At 35.4% G+C, this 16,567-nt stretch overlaps 1 protein-coding gene across 3 annotated transcripts; it reads left to right on the top strand.

Moving 5' to 3' along the window:
- Positions 1-1,360: 1,360 nt before the first annotated feature.
- LOC133301821 (ASI1-immunoprecipitated protein 1-like) lies at positions 1,361-7,894 on the top strand. Of its 3 annotated transcripts, XM_061501516.1 has the most exons (4): positions 1,361-1,478; positions 2,785-2,885; positions 2,985-3,248; positions 7,571-7,894. In XM_061501516.1, the coding sequence occupies exons 2-4, from the start codon at positions 2,805-2,807 to the stop codon at positions 7,721-7,723; spliced, it is 498 nt and encodes a 165-aa protein (XP_061357500.1). In that variant the 5' UTR covers positions 1,361-1,478; positions 2,785-2,804; the 3' UTR covers positions 7,724-7,894. The 3 variants fall into 3 exon arrangements, with proteins under 3 accessions (XP_061357500.1, XP_061357498.1, XP_061357499.1); XM_061501514.1 differs by having other exon boundaries at positions 2,785-3,248; positions 7,571-7,893; XM_061501515.1 differs by having other exon boundaries at positions 1,442-1,565; positions 2,785-3,248; positions 7,571-7,893.
- The last annotated feature ends 8,673 nt before the right edge of the window (positions 7,895-16,567 follow it).

Raw genomic sequence — 16,567 nt, 5'->3', positions numbered from 1 at the left:
TTGATCTTTTTTATCTAACAGCTCTCAGATGAGGTGTCAAACTTCAAATTTGACACTCGTATCAAAAGATTCTACCTATATATATATGTGTGTCTGTGTGTGTGTGAGGTTCTATTTACCACTTGTTTTTGCTTACAACCTCTCTCAATAATTTTTGTTTAAGAAAATTGAGGGGAGATATTCTTACTACCAACTCACTACCTCCACAATTACCATTGGATCAAAGAGGGAGAATATTAAAAAAAAATTGAAGAAAGAGAAAATGTTGATCCAATGGTGATTATAGAGGTAGTGGGTTGGTAGTGAAATTTTCTAGTAGTAAGAATATCCTTACTCAAGAAAATTATACTCTCATGTTTCATGAAATTTATCTTTCATGTTACACTCACGTAAAAAAATGTACATCCCTCTTTTCTTTTTTAAATTGATAAGCCCTACTTTATTTGTCTTACAATATAAAATAAGGATTTGATGTTTGTCATTTTAAACGACATAAGTTATGTCATTTTATGAGAGAAACAGACACAAGAAATGAAAATCATGGGAGAGAGAAAGTGGATGGTTTTTTTTAATTTAAATTTTAAATAAAAAAATTTATTTGTGTCTATCTCTCTCCTGAAATAACATAACTTTATGTCATTTAAAATGACAAACACTTTTCTCACAAAATAATTTCTCTACGAAGTAAAACCCTTTTTAAGCTTAAAAAAAAAACCCTTTTTTAATATTTGAATCAAAATGAAATCAATGTTTACAATATAACTTTAAGTAATAGCCATTTTTTTGATTTTAAGCAAAATATAAGTTATAAATATGACCTCGTTGGTGTAAGTCAACTTCAATTCATTTTTTTATAAATAATTTCAAAATGAGAATAACATCTGTTATTTTAAAGAATATAAGCTTATATTATTTTATATCCTAACTGTTGATTTCTGGCTATCAACGGTTATAATTTATTAGATCGAAATTATTAATTAATTAATAATAAATTTGGCCCATTAAATTTGACCCAATAGATTATACTCATTGATAGACGAAAATCAACGATTAGGATCTAAAATGATATAAAGTTATATTCTTTAAAAAGATAGATATTTTTTCCTTTCAAAATATAAAATTTAATTTTAAAGGGTTCGTTTTTTCTACAACGTAGATAATTTATTTATATTGAATCCAAAACGACGTCATTCTAAGACAAAAATTAAATTATTTTTGTAATTATAATTTATTTCAGAATTATAATAATCTATTTCATTATAATTTTTTTTTATTTTTTAAAGTTATTTTAAAAACGAACATAAATAACTTATCGGCATTTAAATTTAGAGTAAAATTGATGCATTTTAAATCATAATAAACCAAATCAAACGATTGTTAATTCCGAATAATACAAAAAAAACATATGAGTGGTGAGGAATAGGGCTACTTCGAACCCTAAACACCCTCTGGAGTTTTGTCACACAGGCTGTACTCTGGTAAGTACCAATCGAAGGGTTCTCCAGCCCATGATTTTCCCTGTCTCCGGTCGCCAGCGATCGCAGACATTCTATTAACGACTCTTGGTTCGTTTTAACCCTTACACGTGCTGAATCTTGTTCACTATGTTAACCGATTTCTGTTCATAAAGACACATGATATGTTCGTGTTGAATTTGGAGTTTGATAGTTATGTCTATTTCCTTGCTTTTAAGCTCTTGTAATTTTGGGTTCGCACGTGCTTCATTCAACTTTTATTTATTTATTCATAGGATTAGTATTTTTAAATGATCGGTATCATTTTTTAAGTGAGAAAAAAAGATATTCAATCTAAATTAAAGGGGGAGAAAGTAAGAGATTTTTTTTCTAATTTAATTTTTTAATAAAAATATTAGTTTTAACTAAAACTAGCCTTCTTTTAAAGGATGAACATTTTTTTCTTTATTTATTTATTTTCTGTGTCTGCTGGGTAGTTGCTTGTTTCTCTCTGTTTTGTCGGAAATGTTCTATGTTTCTATGGGTTGATTTTTTGTTACAATGTGTTGCGAAAAATGAATGCGGATTCCGTGTTGACTTGGTTGATTTTGTGTAGGGTTTGCATGACTTATATGGTATTGGTGATTTTATGTTTGATAATTTTGGTTTCATTCCATTTAATTTTTGTGGAATCTGTGGAAGTTTTAAGTCTGTGAGTTTGATTCCTCTTGGACAATTGGTGAGTCTTGCTGCATGATTTGTACAAAAATTGTACTTCTCTTCGAAAGCTACACTAAGACTTGTCTCAACTTAAAAATCTGGTGGTTATTACGAGGGATTTAGGTGAGGACTCAAGGATCTTATTTTCAGGATTTTCTTTTGATTGTCTGAATTTCGCGCTACGTACAAGAATTTCCTCACCCCTATCCTGGGAAGTCCTTGTCATTCAAAGTGGGTTCAGCTTGGTAAACTGGTCGTCTTAGTAGGGTTGGTTTGAAATTCTATTTGATACTTGGTGCAGTTTGCAAAACATCTGTTCTAATGAATTAAAATAAAATGTCTGTTTTTTGCATTTTATAGAAATTGTGTTGTTGTACAATTTACACCCTATAAAATGGCTATTCAATTCAACTAATTGTCTGTTAAAAGTAACATTCATCGTTAGTAGCTTGTTTGTGGAATAAAAAGAAAATCAATTGGGTGTCTGGGTGCAGAACTTGCTCTTTATTTATTTTTTTCTTTTTTATGTCATGTTCTTTGCTATAGAAATTTTATGGCTATTGATTACTGTAGTTATTAATTACCCTATGTTTGAAATTTTTTGTTTTAGGTTTCATTCACTTTTATTACATGGAGTCATCAGAAGATGAGTATGCTGCATTTGAACAGAAAGTTAGTAGGACAGTGTACTTGGACAACCTATCACCACAGGTCACTGAATCTGTGATTAGAACTGCTCTTGAGCAGTTTTCAACTGTGAAAAGTGTTAAGTTCATTCCTAACTTAATTGGACCAAATAATCTGCCACAGTGTGCATTAGTAGAATTGGATTCTGCCAAGAAGGCCAAGGAAGTTATATCAATGATAGGTCAGTATCCTTTCATGATGTCTGGGATGCCACGGCCTGTAAGGGCTCGTCCTGCTGTAATGGAGATGTTTGATGATCGGCCAGCAAAGCCTAACAAAAAGCTAAAGTGCTGTTGGTTAGATCCTAGTGACACTGATTTTGAGGTGGCAAAGGAAATAAAGAATCTTACTCGCAAACATGCTGCAGAAATAGCATTCATGCACAAAGTAAGTTCTTTCCTATTATCAATTAATTTTTTATAGCACTTATCGCTATTACTATTCAGATAATTTCTGCATTTGGCAGAGTAAGCCTCTAGGACTAGGTATTAGGAATATCTATTTCCAAATGAATATTTATTTGCTTATTTTATTTTTACCGTTGTTATTAATGTAATTTTTTGTTGTATTTCTAAATGCTTGGTTGTGTTAATGATATACTTGAATTGTTGAATTTGTTTGAACCTCTTCTTTAACTGAAGAGCAGTTAGCGGTGACATTAAGCAATAAGCAGTTTTACTGTGAGTGTGAAAGTTACTTGTATGTTTTTGGGAGCTGCTAGTGTAAAAAGTGCAGTAAGCCAGTAACAAGTGATTCTTAATTTCTTATGAGCTGTTAGCATATAAACTCATACAATTATACTGATGGTTATAATGGAAGTTAGGGTGATTTTGATATAACAGAAAATATCAGGTACAAAAGTAGAAACAGAGAAAACGTAGGGATGGAAAGAATAGTCTATCCATATTAATTATAACAGAAACTATGGATACCGTAATCTTCGAGAAGTTGGAATATGAAAAAAAACTGTTTGAAGCATTTGTTGATTCGTTACTAAGAATACAGAATTTTCCTTCCATGTTATGTTAGCTGCTATCTCACTTTAGTTTTTTTGACCTTTCATTTTGTGATTGGGACAATGTCTTAGTTTTATTTTCAAGGAGAAAAGATATCACTTATGTCACACCCCAAAAGGAGGTACACTAACTGATTCGAAGTAAAACATACAATTTCATTGAATACACATAATATCATCATATCACTAGAAGTCATAAGGCTGTTCATTACATTAACATGCCATTTACAAAATCCTCAAAAGAAATCTACATAAATTCCATATGCTGCCAACAAGGCTTACAGACAAAGAGTTCAAAATACACTGCCAAAAGATGAGCATACTACAGCTAATCGAGACATCATTCAGAGGAGATTTTATCATTTATGGAAGTTTGTTCCCTTCATTCCTTTGACCTGAAACAAGTACCATAAAATGGGTGAGATATGAATCTCAATAAATCATAAAATCATCTTGAAGACAAAACTCAGGTATGCTATCAATTATGAATGGAGAAACATAAATTATACAAGCACTGCTAGTCGTCTAAAGCTACTGTATAGGCTCTTAGGCCCCGGATAAGCTACTGTCTGTACCTGCATATAGCGGTTGTGTGCTTGTCCCTTATGGCCCTGTAGGTGTATTGAACTCCAACATAGTGAGACGTCCCTCACAACTGTAACTGTATGGCACCCGATAACTGTTAGGCATTATGCCCTCAACTGTACTATATATACTGGAATTCTCAAAAGAATGACAAAATATTATTAACGATAATTAAATAAAACAGACACATTTATCATGTGGGCAGACAACATTACATAAAACACCCTTGCTGGGCTGCTTGGTGGAGTGAGCTGCACTAGCGAGGAAGGCTCGAGAGAACAGCTAACAAGGGTCTGCTCGCTGAGCTTCGTGTTGGAGTAAGAAAGTTCAGTGAGCAATTCCAGAGAGTGTGTTCTCATGTGTCTGCTCGCTACAACGAGCAGCACCACACATGCAGTCCCAACTGCAGTCATTAACCAGGCTTTTCCAACCCAATTTCTCCACAGAAAACATCCCAACACATCCTCATAAGTCTCTAATGTCCATCAACAAATGCATGCAACCACATTAAGACCATTTCATTAGATTTTTGCATGCATCAAAATTTGGTTTCCAATTATTTGTTATCCTCTTCAAGATGTTCCCTTATCTCAGATATATGTATATTTTTTTTACAAGCAGCCACAGAACATGCATGCATACATTCAGACACAAGATTCGAGTTTTAGACACAGCAAGGGAGTTGACTTCATGACTTACTTTTCTAGAGCCACTTCTTCAAGGACCTTGACTCCCTAACCTTCACCAACAGTCCTTATTGTTTCCCAAGTGTAGTGAAGCAGCTTTTTGAACTCTTGTTCTACAATCGTTCTAGGTTGTCAGTAACGGCCCGTAGTGCCGCTAAACCGCTACTGTAGCGGGTAGCAACGGTTGGCAGCTACAAACCGCGACGCTACGCGACATTGGCCGTAGCGGAAGGTAGCGGCATAGCGTAGCGGCAATACCGCAATACCGCTATACCGCTACACCACTCCCATGTTGGAATTTGATGGAGAATTCGGAGATGATGATGATTTTCTTCATTAGTTCACTTCTTGTACTTGACTATTTGACAATTTTATTGTTCATTTGTGTTTAGTTTTGTTTCCTTCCTTTATGTTCCTTGTATTTGACATTGATTGTGGAATTATGTGTCTGATTTTGTGTGACTTCTTATGTTTGAGCATTAATACTAAAAGTGGTGTTGCCTCGTTTCTTGACTGTTAGTATAATATATGTGGAATTAATACTTCACCGTAGCGGCAATACCGCTACCCGCTACACCGCTATACCATTTTCGGGGTCGGCCGCTACTAGCCGCTAACTGCTACTGACAACTATGCAATTGTTGTTAACCTTTTACCCCAATGCTAGGCAGAACTTCTCCTATGATCTGGCTATCAAGAGAGGGGATTTTCTTTAGTTTGGGCTCTTCAAATCAGAGTAAAGTTAAGAGAAAAGGGGTTTAAAGAGAAGATGCCTTGGCCTAAGAAGGATGGAAAGAGAAGGGAACCAAAAGTATGATGAGGGCTGATTGATATATAAGCTTTGTTTGGAAAGGAGATATGTGTTAGTATGTGTTTCTAAAATTTGAAGTGTATAGAAATGGTGAGGTTGAGGAAGATGAAATGTCTTTAGAGTGGTGGGAGTAGTTTAATTTAACAACTATCCCTTTAATCTGAAAATTCTAATATTTATTTATTTATTATTATTAGTTTTTTTTTATAAAGATGGGTGATGGTACCTGCTGATGCGTAATTAAACTACAACCAACTAATCAACGTAACAGTAAAACAATTCACAATCAGATTATCAATTCTCTGAAATACCTCTGTATCACTTCTTATTAATCAAAATAAACGACAAGAGTCACTTTACAACTACTAACAAGACTCCAACCTTCCATACAATGAAGGGAAATACATTGAACGTAAAATAAGACTCAAGACTCTACGACAACTCAGACCCAGTATGCACTGCAATTACAGACTCCATAGAAGAGCAAAAACTGCAATACACAGAGATTATTACCGACCCCTTAAAGCACTAGTAACTAACGAAATTCTCTCCGGTACCTCTACAAACGAAACCTGTTTGCAGAAGAACCCACTCCTCTCTCTCCAATTTGCTGAATAAATTCTTCACCCCTTTTTTTTTGTTTTCACTCCCATTATAACTAACTCCCCATCACGTTCTTTTGCTCCCCAATTTCCTCTTGGCCATTCAGCAGCTGCCAGCTGTCCACTATGCTCTTGTGCATAACTAACTTCATCTCTTTGCTCGTTTTTTGAATTATCCCCTCCTCTTCTTTACTGATGTTACTTGGGCTTGGACCCAATATATCTTCTTGGCCGTTCTGAGACTCCACCGAAACCTTCTGATTCTCTATCCCTTTGCTGACTTGATCCTTATTGCCTTGTTGGGCTGAATTTGCTTTTGACTTCCTTCTTTTATAGCTCTGCATAAAAGGCTCTAGTGGCCCATCAATGGGTTTTACAATTTACATGTGTAATGTGATGCCAATGTGATCTATATTGTTCCTACTCTGGCAGTGCCCCCATTGAGGGTATATTACTGAAAGGAAGCACTCGTGTTTAAAGTGTTTTCTTGGGAGAGTTTAAAAGTGAGCTTGTTTGAAAAGTGAGTTAGTAAAGCTGAATTTTAGTGAGTTAAGATTATGATGCACTTTAAATTAAATTAAGGATTGTTACACCGTTGTTCACTTCAGGGACGTGTTTTTACCAAAGCCTTTCCCTGTCTGAAAATTGGATTTGGTTTTAAATAAAGTACACATAACATTAGTTATATGCAAAAACTGAAATGAAAGCTCCTTCTGGCTGAAGAACACAACTTTTTTTGTTACCACGATAGCATGGAGGTTTGAGCTTATGACCTCTTGGAAGCATTCTAAAAACCTCACCACTAGCCCACTCTTAGTTGCTTAGAACAAACTTCTATAGTTCTACATGTATGGAAGATTGTCCTCCTCAACGGACATCTAGTCCCCCTTTCTGGTGTCAAAATGATTCCCAAAGCTGTGGCTTTTTAAACGGTATATGCTTTTGTTTAATATATACTATTAGATTCTAAAATGTGGGTTTCCGTGGTGGTTTTTTGTTTTTGGTTTTAGCTGCAACTAGAAGAAGAAGAGAAGCTTGCGAAGCAGCAGGAAGACACACTTAAAGGGCATTACAAAAAGTTTAAGATGATAGAGGGTATTATGACTGATAGAACTGCCCATCGTTTGGCACGCAAGTATAATCTGTCTGTTGCAGATGATTGAAGGTTTGTGTTGACTAATAAGTTATGTAAATAACTTTTTTTCTGGTTAGGTTTAAGCTCTTTTGTTCCCCTCTGCTGCTATTGCTACTACTAATGAATTTCAATTCATACGTGGGATACAATATGCTTTTCGATCCATACCTAAGGTCTGTTTTATTTTGTTTTGTTCTGATTCATGAGTAGTGTGTTGGTGAAAATTTAAGTTCTTTTTTATTAGGTAATTTTCTTAAAGAATCATATTCTTGAATATAATGATTTATCATTTTATGGAAGGGAAAGATTGTTCTTACTATCATTTTAGCCTTACTACCTGATTGGTTATCGTTGGATCAATTTGAAATTAACGGTTAAAAAATGGAAAAAAATTAATTGTCGTCGATTTCAAATTGATCCAACGATAAACAATCAGGTAGTAAGACTAAAATGATAGTAAGTATAACTTTTCTTTTTATAAAATAAACTACCATTTTGATACTTGAAATATTAGGTTGATATCTCTTTGATTCTTGAAAGATAGGTAAAATCAATTTAGTCCCTGAAAGATGGAGTGTGACACCAATTTATCCCCTTAATCATGGGGGATGACATCATTTGTGTCACAAGGATGATTTTGATGTATTTGTTTTATCTTTCAAGGACTAAATCGATGTTTACATATTTAGAATTCAAAGTTATCTCAACTCGACGTTTTAGATATCAAACTAGATGTGTACGTATTTTGTTTTGTTTTTGCTGGCTTTCAGTGAGCATAAATTCAATTTAACCTAATTCGATTGGCCTGAGCAATGAAGACTGATTTTACGGGTTGATGTTTTAGCTCTTCATGGTAGCGTTTGGTAAACTTGTTAGAATGGGATGAAAAATGGTATATTTTCAAATCATAGCAGAACTGGGTTTAGGATTAAAAAATGGTATATTTTCGTCTACTAAAATGGTCGAACCAAGAGATTAGAATACAACTAAACCATTCAATAATGTTCTATATAACTAAACCATTCCATAATGTTCTATGTAGTTCAATTCACGCCTAGGTAAGATGCAATCTTGTTCTTGCTATGGATGGAAGTGGAGTCAGGTAAAAGTGTAGGATTATATTTATTTATATTGTGGCCAGAACTTTAATTTTATTCTTGCGATACTTCGAGCCTGTTTGGATCCTCTTATTTTTAAGCTAGAAGCTACTTATAAGCTAAAGTTAAAAATAAGAGCTTAAAAAAAGAAGCTAAAAGCTGTTTGGTAATTACATAAAAAATTTAGCTTAAAAATTACTTAAAAGCACATGTTTTAAGAAAATTATTTCTCTCTCTATTTTTATAACTCTTCATTTAAAAGAAAATCACACAATTCAAGAAAAACAGATAAGAGCTAAAAAAAAAGCTCCTCCTAGGAGCTTTTAGTTTTCAGTTTTTTTTTTCTTTATAAAAAAAGAGTTTTTCATAATAAGAGCTTTTTCCAAAACCTGTTTGGCCTAGCTTATGCTTATAAGTAGCTTTTAGCTTAAAAAAAAGAGGATCTAAACATGCACTTCAAAGGTAATGTTAGCACTTGCCAGCAATAAATTAAAAAATAAATTAAAAATGAAGGATTAGCTATTCAGTAGGGTCATGCATGTTGGGTGGTACGGTATAATGATATGCAATATTTGTTACTTTGTTAATAATGTGTTTGAAATAATTCTTTGGAAATTTAAAATCTTTAGTTAGATGATAATAGTTGTTTGGGTTGGCAGGGATTTGAGCTGCATAATGGGAAAATATTGAGTTGTTAAAAACAGATTGGAATTTGACTGATCAGATCATCTTTGGTCACTGATTGGTTGTAAGGACAATAAAGCCTAGTGATAAAATTTGTAGGTTGTGGATGTCATAGAAATCTTGAGCAGTGTTCAAGATTCTACCTCTTATGTTGAGTAGGAGGAGGGAGAAGAAAAGGATGGCGGTTAAGAATAAAATATTTGCAAGATTCTATGAAGTAAAATCATGAGAATAAGATAGAGAATACAAGCAATGAAATTTATATAATGAATGATACAAACGATGGAGTTCTTGGAGAGTAGTAAGAGGAAATTTAATTCCAGAAAATTTTGGATGAATTTGAGATTAGGGTGTCCATAATGATAGTGATGACCAGTAGGACAAATATACTTTTCTTATACACTAGGAACTTGCCATTAAACTTGCCATTCTCACCTATCATTTTTCAAGATTTTTATTGAGATTATGATATAATGGTATTAGAAAGTGGTAGAAAAAAATAGGCAGTAAAAAATATAGGTGGAATAACCTATATCTTAAAAATAAATCTCTAATATATTCACATCTTTCATATATATCACATATTAATATTAATTATCAATGGTTAATAATAAGAAAATATTAATAATAATTTCAAATTAGAAATTTCTATTTAACCCAGTTTTTTTGTGTGTGAAACTTTTAGACTAATGTTGTGATTTTGTCAATACCTATATCTTAAAAATAAATCTCTAATATATTCACAGCTTTCATATATATCACATATTAATATTAATTATCAATGGTTAATAATAAGAATATTAATAATAATTTCAAATTAGAAATTTCTACTTAACCCAGTTTTTGTGTGTGAAACTTTTAGACTAATGTTGTGATTTTGTCAATATCTATTTGTAATGATTTTATTAATATTTTCAATAATTTATTTTTGTCAATTGGGTCATAAAAAGAAAAGGAATGAATTAAATTTGAATACATTTTGAGAAAAAAGTGTTTGGTAAAATAAACAATAAACCAAAATGAATTAAACAAACTAAGATGAGTTTTGTTTGAATGAATTCTTCAATGAAAAGTAAATCGATCGGTTCCAATATAAAAAAGCCAGCTGATTTAGTTTGGATAACTTTATTCTTTTTTCTTTGGATAAATTAACCAAACCAAATCTAACGGAAATACTCGTCTCGGAAATACATGTAAAAGGTTTAGAAAAAAAAAAAATGGAATAGTTGAGTGTGATTCCATTGTTGGGGAGCACAACAAAAACTAAAACAGAAGCTATAGATGAAAACTTGTACATGCACCTTTTATCTAGGAAGATGGGCTTTTGGAGATATGTAGGGAGTAGGGTCATCAAAGAGGGACAGTGATTAAAATAATATATTTTTTAGATAAGTTATCTAAATTTCACGGTTTAATATTTTTTTACCAAAATATAACGTTTTAAGACTCGTTGAAATTACAATTTGTACATTTTTTTTATCAAAATGTCACGTTTTAAAAATATGCTTCAGCGGTCTAATTTCAGCGCATGTCAGATGAACACAGAACTCATCTGTTCAAAGGTCCGTTGTGGGTCCAGCAGATTCATTATCTCTTGTGAGTTGTGCCTAATAGTGGTTCTCCCCCATCGTATAACACGAAAATATTTTTGATATTACGTAGGTATATGCTTTACCAAATATAAAAAAAATATAACACATTAACTCCAACTTTTCTTTATGGTTATTTTTTCTTATATCTTTATTTTTTTCATTTTCGATAAAAAAAATACTTACTTTCATTATACCAAAGATATATCCGCATAACACGTAACACAATCTGGTTTGTTCATCCCGCATCCCTATTTAAACCTCTATTCCTTTACAAAGTATGATATCAAAGTGTTAGCTTTGCTTGAAACTCGGATTAGTGGTAATAAAGTCACGAGAAAAATTAAACCAATGAGGTTTGATGGCTACCATAAACAGGATCCTATAGGTTTCTCTGGAGGCCTTTGGCTATTGTGGAATAAATCTGATGTAGATATAGTGGTTCTTGAATCACAACATCAATTTATGCATGTTAGTCTTCGATGGAACCAGACATGAAAGGAAGTAAATATCACACTGATCTATGCTAGTCCTCGTAGAGTGGAGCGTAGAACTCTATGGACCAATGTTATCACTGGGTCACTGGTTCAATCGCACGACTCGGTAATTATATATAATTTTATAAACATACTGAAATATTTAAAAAAATGATTAAAATTTCAAATATTTTAATATAAAAAATAATAAATCACTTATTATTATCTAATAAAGGATCAAACAAAAATATAATGATCGTGATACGAGGCTTTAGGTTCAGAAAATGACATCCCTAACTATAAATCTAATCAAAATTTTTTGCATAGTGCATAATTGAGATAATATTAGTATTGTTAATATATAACTTATGTAAGTTAATAAGCAAAAAAAAATATTCAAATATGTCCATTATGATTTTTTTTTTTGAAAAAAAAAATTGGAATTTTTTTTGTGACCGGGTCGGGTCATCGGTTAACCGACCGGGTCACCGGTTTTCATAAAACTGGCCGGGTCGGACCGGGTCACACCGGTTCTGATGCATGGTCGGTTCGTTGCTTCAACCGAACCGGTTATATGACCAGTTTATCGGTTCCCAGGTCGACCCGGCCGGGTCAGTCCAGGTTTAATAACACTGCTATGGACTGATATTCATAGGATCAGTCAAGCGTGAGCTACACCATGGCTGCTTCTAGATGACTTTAATTCAATTATGCATGCTCATGAAAAAAAGGAGGGAATTCTCCCTGTCAAGGAAGTATCACAGATTTCACAAATTGCCTGAATACCTGTAACCTGGAGGATCTTGGGCACTCCGGTCCAGCTTTCACTTGGAGACGTGGAAACCTATTGGAGCGTTTAGACAGGGCTGTATCAAACATAAAAGGCCTGCTAACCTTCCCGCACAGAAACGTATTTCATCTTCCCTTCTTTAACTCTAACCATAGGCAATCCTAGTTAGAGATGGGGAGCTCTCTTCTAGAAGTGAAGGAAGGAAACCATTCATGTTTATTTCTTCTTGGCTAAATAGAGACGATTTCAAACTGATCGTTAAGGAAAGTTGGGAGGAAAATGTCAACTGGCTACAGGCAAGACAGAAGTTCGAGGAAGAAGCTTCCCTTTGGCATGGTTCAGTTTTTACGGACCACCTACAGAGGAAACACAAATTGCATGCCAGATTATTGGGGATAGAGAAAGTTCTTGGTGTCGCGGCCAACCACAACCTGGAAAGGCTAAAAGGGCAACTGTGGAATGAACTCCAAACCATCTATGCTCAAGAGGAGCTGAATTGGTTTCAACGGGCTCGAAGTAACTGGTTAGTCTATGGGGATGTGAACAACCGGTTTTACCATGCAACCACAAATGTTAGAAGGAGGCATAACAAAATCCATATGGTACAGGATGATAATGGATCTTGGTTTGCAGAACCAGAAGTGGTGAAGGAAATGGCTGTAAGTTATTTTGAGCAACTCTACTCAACACAAAAACCCCTTCCTCTTTTCCTCAATCTGGTTGCTTCCCCATAATTACGGCCACCTCTTTTGAGGTCCTTCACAGAAACCCTTCCATGCTAGAAATTAGAGAAACAATCTTCAGCATACAACCATATAAAGCACCTGGGACAGACGGTTTACACATTATCTTCTTCCAATCCCAATAGGAAGTAGTTAAGAATAGTGTCTGCAATTTTTTGTTAAAGACGTGTTTAATGATCCTTCCAAGATCAAAGAGGTTAACCAAACACTTCTCTGTCTGGTCCCCAAGGTTGACAACCCAACATCCTTTCATCAATTGAGACCGATTAGTCTATGCAATGTCATCTACAAGATACTGACGAAGATGCTAGCTAACGGCTCAGGCCTCACATGAATAGTATTGTTCTCCCCAATCAATGTAGTTTCATCTGTGGTAGACAAAGCTCGAATAATATTGTGATAGCTCAAGAAATCTTTCATTCTATGAGAAAGAAAAAAGGAACAAAGGGGTGGATGGCTATCAAGGTGGACCTTGAAAAGGCATATGATAGAATTGATTGGATCTTCCTGGAACAAACTCTAATTGATGCGCGGTTGCCTCAACAAATGGTTCATCTTATTATGGAATGTGTGTCTTCCACTACTATGAATGTCCTTTAGAACGGCTGCCAAACGAGGGAATTCAAATCTTCAAGGGGCATTAGGCAAGGTGATCCTCTATCCCCATACCTATTCGTCCTTTGTATTGAGATGTTAGCTCATCTAATTTTTGACAACGTAATGAGGAATGAGTGGAAACCCGTAACACTTAGAAAAGGGGGACCACCGTTATCACACTTGTTTTTTGCAGATGACATGCTATTGTTTGCTGAGGCATCGGTCCATCAACCTCAACTGATCTCACAGGTGCTGGACTGTTTTTGTAAGGCATCAGGCCAGAAAATTAATAAGGACAAGACAAAGGTGTTTTTCTTAAAGAAATTCATCATACTAGGGCAGAGCAAATCTCATGGGAGATGGGATTCAACAGAACTAATGACTTGGGGAAATATTTGGGCATCCCTCTACTGCATGATAGGGTCTCACCAGCAAAATTCAACTTTATTCTCCAGAAAATGGATGAGAGGCTAACCAGATGGAAAAAATCAACTCTCTCCATGGTAGGTAGAACAACTCTGGCCAAATTGGTACTTGCCTCCATTCCTTCCTACCCTATGCAAACTTGCATCTTACCTGCAAAAACCTGTGATGAGGTTGAAAGGAGATTAAGGGACTTCATTTGGGGGTCAAACCACGAAGCTCGAAAGATCCATGGAACAGCCTGGAACAATATTTGCAGAGACAAAAAATCGGGTGGACTTGGCATCAAGCATGTCAGACAGCTCAATCAAGCATCGATCATGAAGTTGGGCCATGGTTTAATCACCAAACCGGATGCACTATTGGTGAGAGTTTTAAAAAACAAGTATCGTGGGGATGAGGGAACAATTCCAAAGCTCCGGCAGTCGAGAACAGCATCCCCCCTATGGAAGGGAATCCTCAAATGGTGGCAGCCCATCATGAAGGCTCTCGTATGCATATGGGAGACGGTAGAAACACAAATTTCTGGGCTGACAAGTGGGTTCCAAATGCAGGGCCTCTCATATCCCACGCTACTATACAAGTTCCCCTCACTATGCAAACGTGGTTAGTTAGCAAATTTGTTACACTTGAAGGATACTGGAATTGGAATTACATAACCACTTTCCTCCCCACTGGACTCTGTGATAAAATTGCCAATGTTCTCCCACCTTCCATGCTGAATGGAGAGGACAGGCTGATTTGGACTCATGCTAATGACCTTCTATTCAGCATTAAGTCAGCTTACAAGCTCATCACAAATGATAACCAAGAAACTGACAGCACAATCTGGTCAATGGTTTGGAGATGGAATGGTCCTCGTCCGATACAGCTCTTCCTTTGGCAAGCCATGAGTGAAATTCTGTTAACCAACGTTAGGAGACTACAACGGAAACTTACAACATCAGCAATGTGTCCTAGATGCCAAATGCACGAAGAAACAGTGATTCACCTATTGTGGGACTACGACTACAGTAAACCGATTTGGGTTAGCCTGGGCCTCACAGCATGCCACTAGTCTTTCTACAGCCAGTCTATTCAAACTTGGCTCGATGTCAACCTCAGGACTCCTAACAAGGCTCATCTTGATCATCAATGCCATATGTTCTTTGGAGTCACTTCCTGGCATATCTGGAAAGCAAGGATTACACTCATATTCGAGGAACAGCCTTCTCAAGTCAGGGAAGTACCTTTGCTATTAAAAATCATGTGTCCCAGATTCTAACAACTCAAAGTCTCCTTAGCTCAAACGGATTAACTAAACCGCTAAGGATGGAGCGCCACATTTGCTGGCAGCATCCAAATCATGGTTGGATGAAGGTCAACGTAGATGGCTCCAGTACTCATGAAGGGAAGAGCTCGAGCTTCGGTTGAGTCATCAAAGATGAGACTGGTAAGTGGATGGTGGGATTCTGTGGGAGGTTAGGTCATGGCACCTCTCTAACGGCAGAGCTCAAAGGATTCTTGGAAGGGATTCTCCAGGCAAAAAAATGGATCTTCAAAACGTTTGGATAGAGGGAGATTCATTGGTTGCTGTCAATCTCATCAGCAAAGGTTGCCAAGAAAACCACCCCCTCCATCCTATCGTTAATATGATTCGACATCTTATTGAGCAAGACTGGAACATTGTCATCTCACATACTTTTAGAGATGGGAACATAGTAGCTGATTGGCTAGCATCTTTTGCCCATCATTGTAATGATTGGGACACTCATCTTTTTGTTGAGCCTCCAGTAGGATGCCTTACTCTATTAGCTAGAGACTCTTTGGGAATTACTTGCCCACGTTTCTGTAATATGTAGTTCTTAATTTCCCTCAGTTTCAAAAAAAAAACTTGGTAAATTGGTGGTCAGAATAAGGTTGGTTTGAAATTCTATTTGATACTTGATGCAATTTGCAAAACTCCTGTTCTAATAAATTAAAATAAATGATTGTGTTTTGCATTTGAGAGAAATTGAGGAACATCACTGGGGGGAGTGGAAAGATGCCTTGCAACATCTATTTAGCACTTTTTTTTATATCAGAAAGAGGCAAAGCCCCAAGACAAAAACAAAAATAAACAAAACACTAAAACAAACAGAAAATTAAAGACTCATATTAGCCAGGATCAACAACTATGCAACGGGTTGTTCCCTGGAGATCTAACTTAAATAAGGGTATTGGGTCTGCAGGCATAATCTGGTAATATTGGAGACCGAAAGTACATTATATGGAGGACTTGGCTAGCCAGTCAGCGCACCCATTTGCTTCTCTAGAGATATGCTTTAAAGTACTATCCATTCTTGGTCAATAAGAGCTTGTACTCTTGCCACAGTGTGTGGTAGACAACCTGCATTGCTTCTACAAGCAAGCATCGTAATAACTTTTGAAGCGTCTCCTTCTAGCTCAACTTTATGGAACCCCATCTTCCATGCAATTTTCAAACCTTTTAAAG

This window comes from Gastrolobium bilobum, unplaced genomic scaffold (genome assembly GCF_033153095.1).
Source record: "Gastrolobium bilobum isolate Gb01-03AN ecotype WA unplaced genomic scaffold, APGP_CSIRO_Gbil_v1 utg5528, whole genome shotgun sequence".
Lineage (NCBI taxonomy): Eukaryota > Viridiplantae > Streptophyta > Magnoliopsida > Fabales > Fabaceae > Gastrolobium > Gastrolobium bilobum.
The sequence above is the reverse complement of the archived record's forward strand: the minus strand, read 5'-3'. Positions and strand labels throughout refer to the sequence as shown.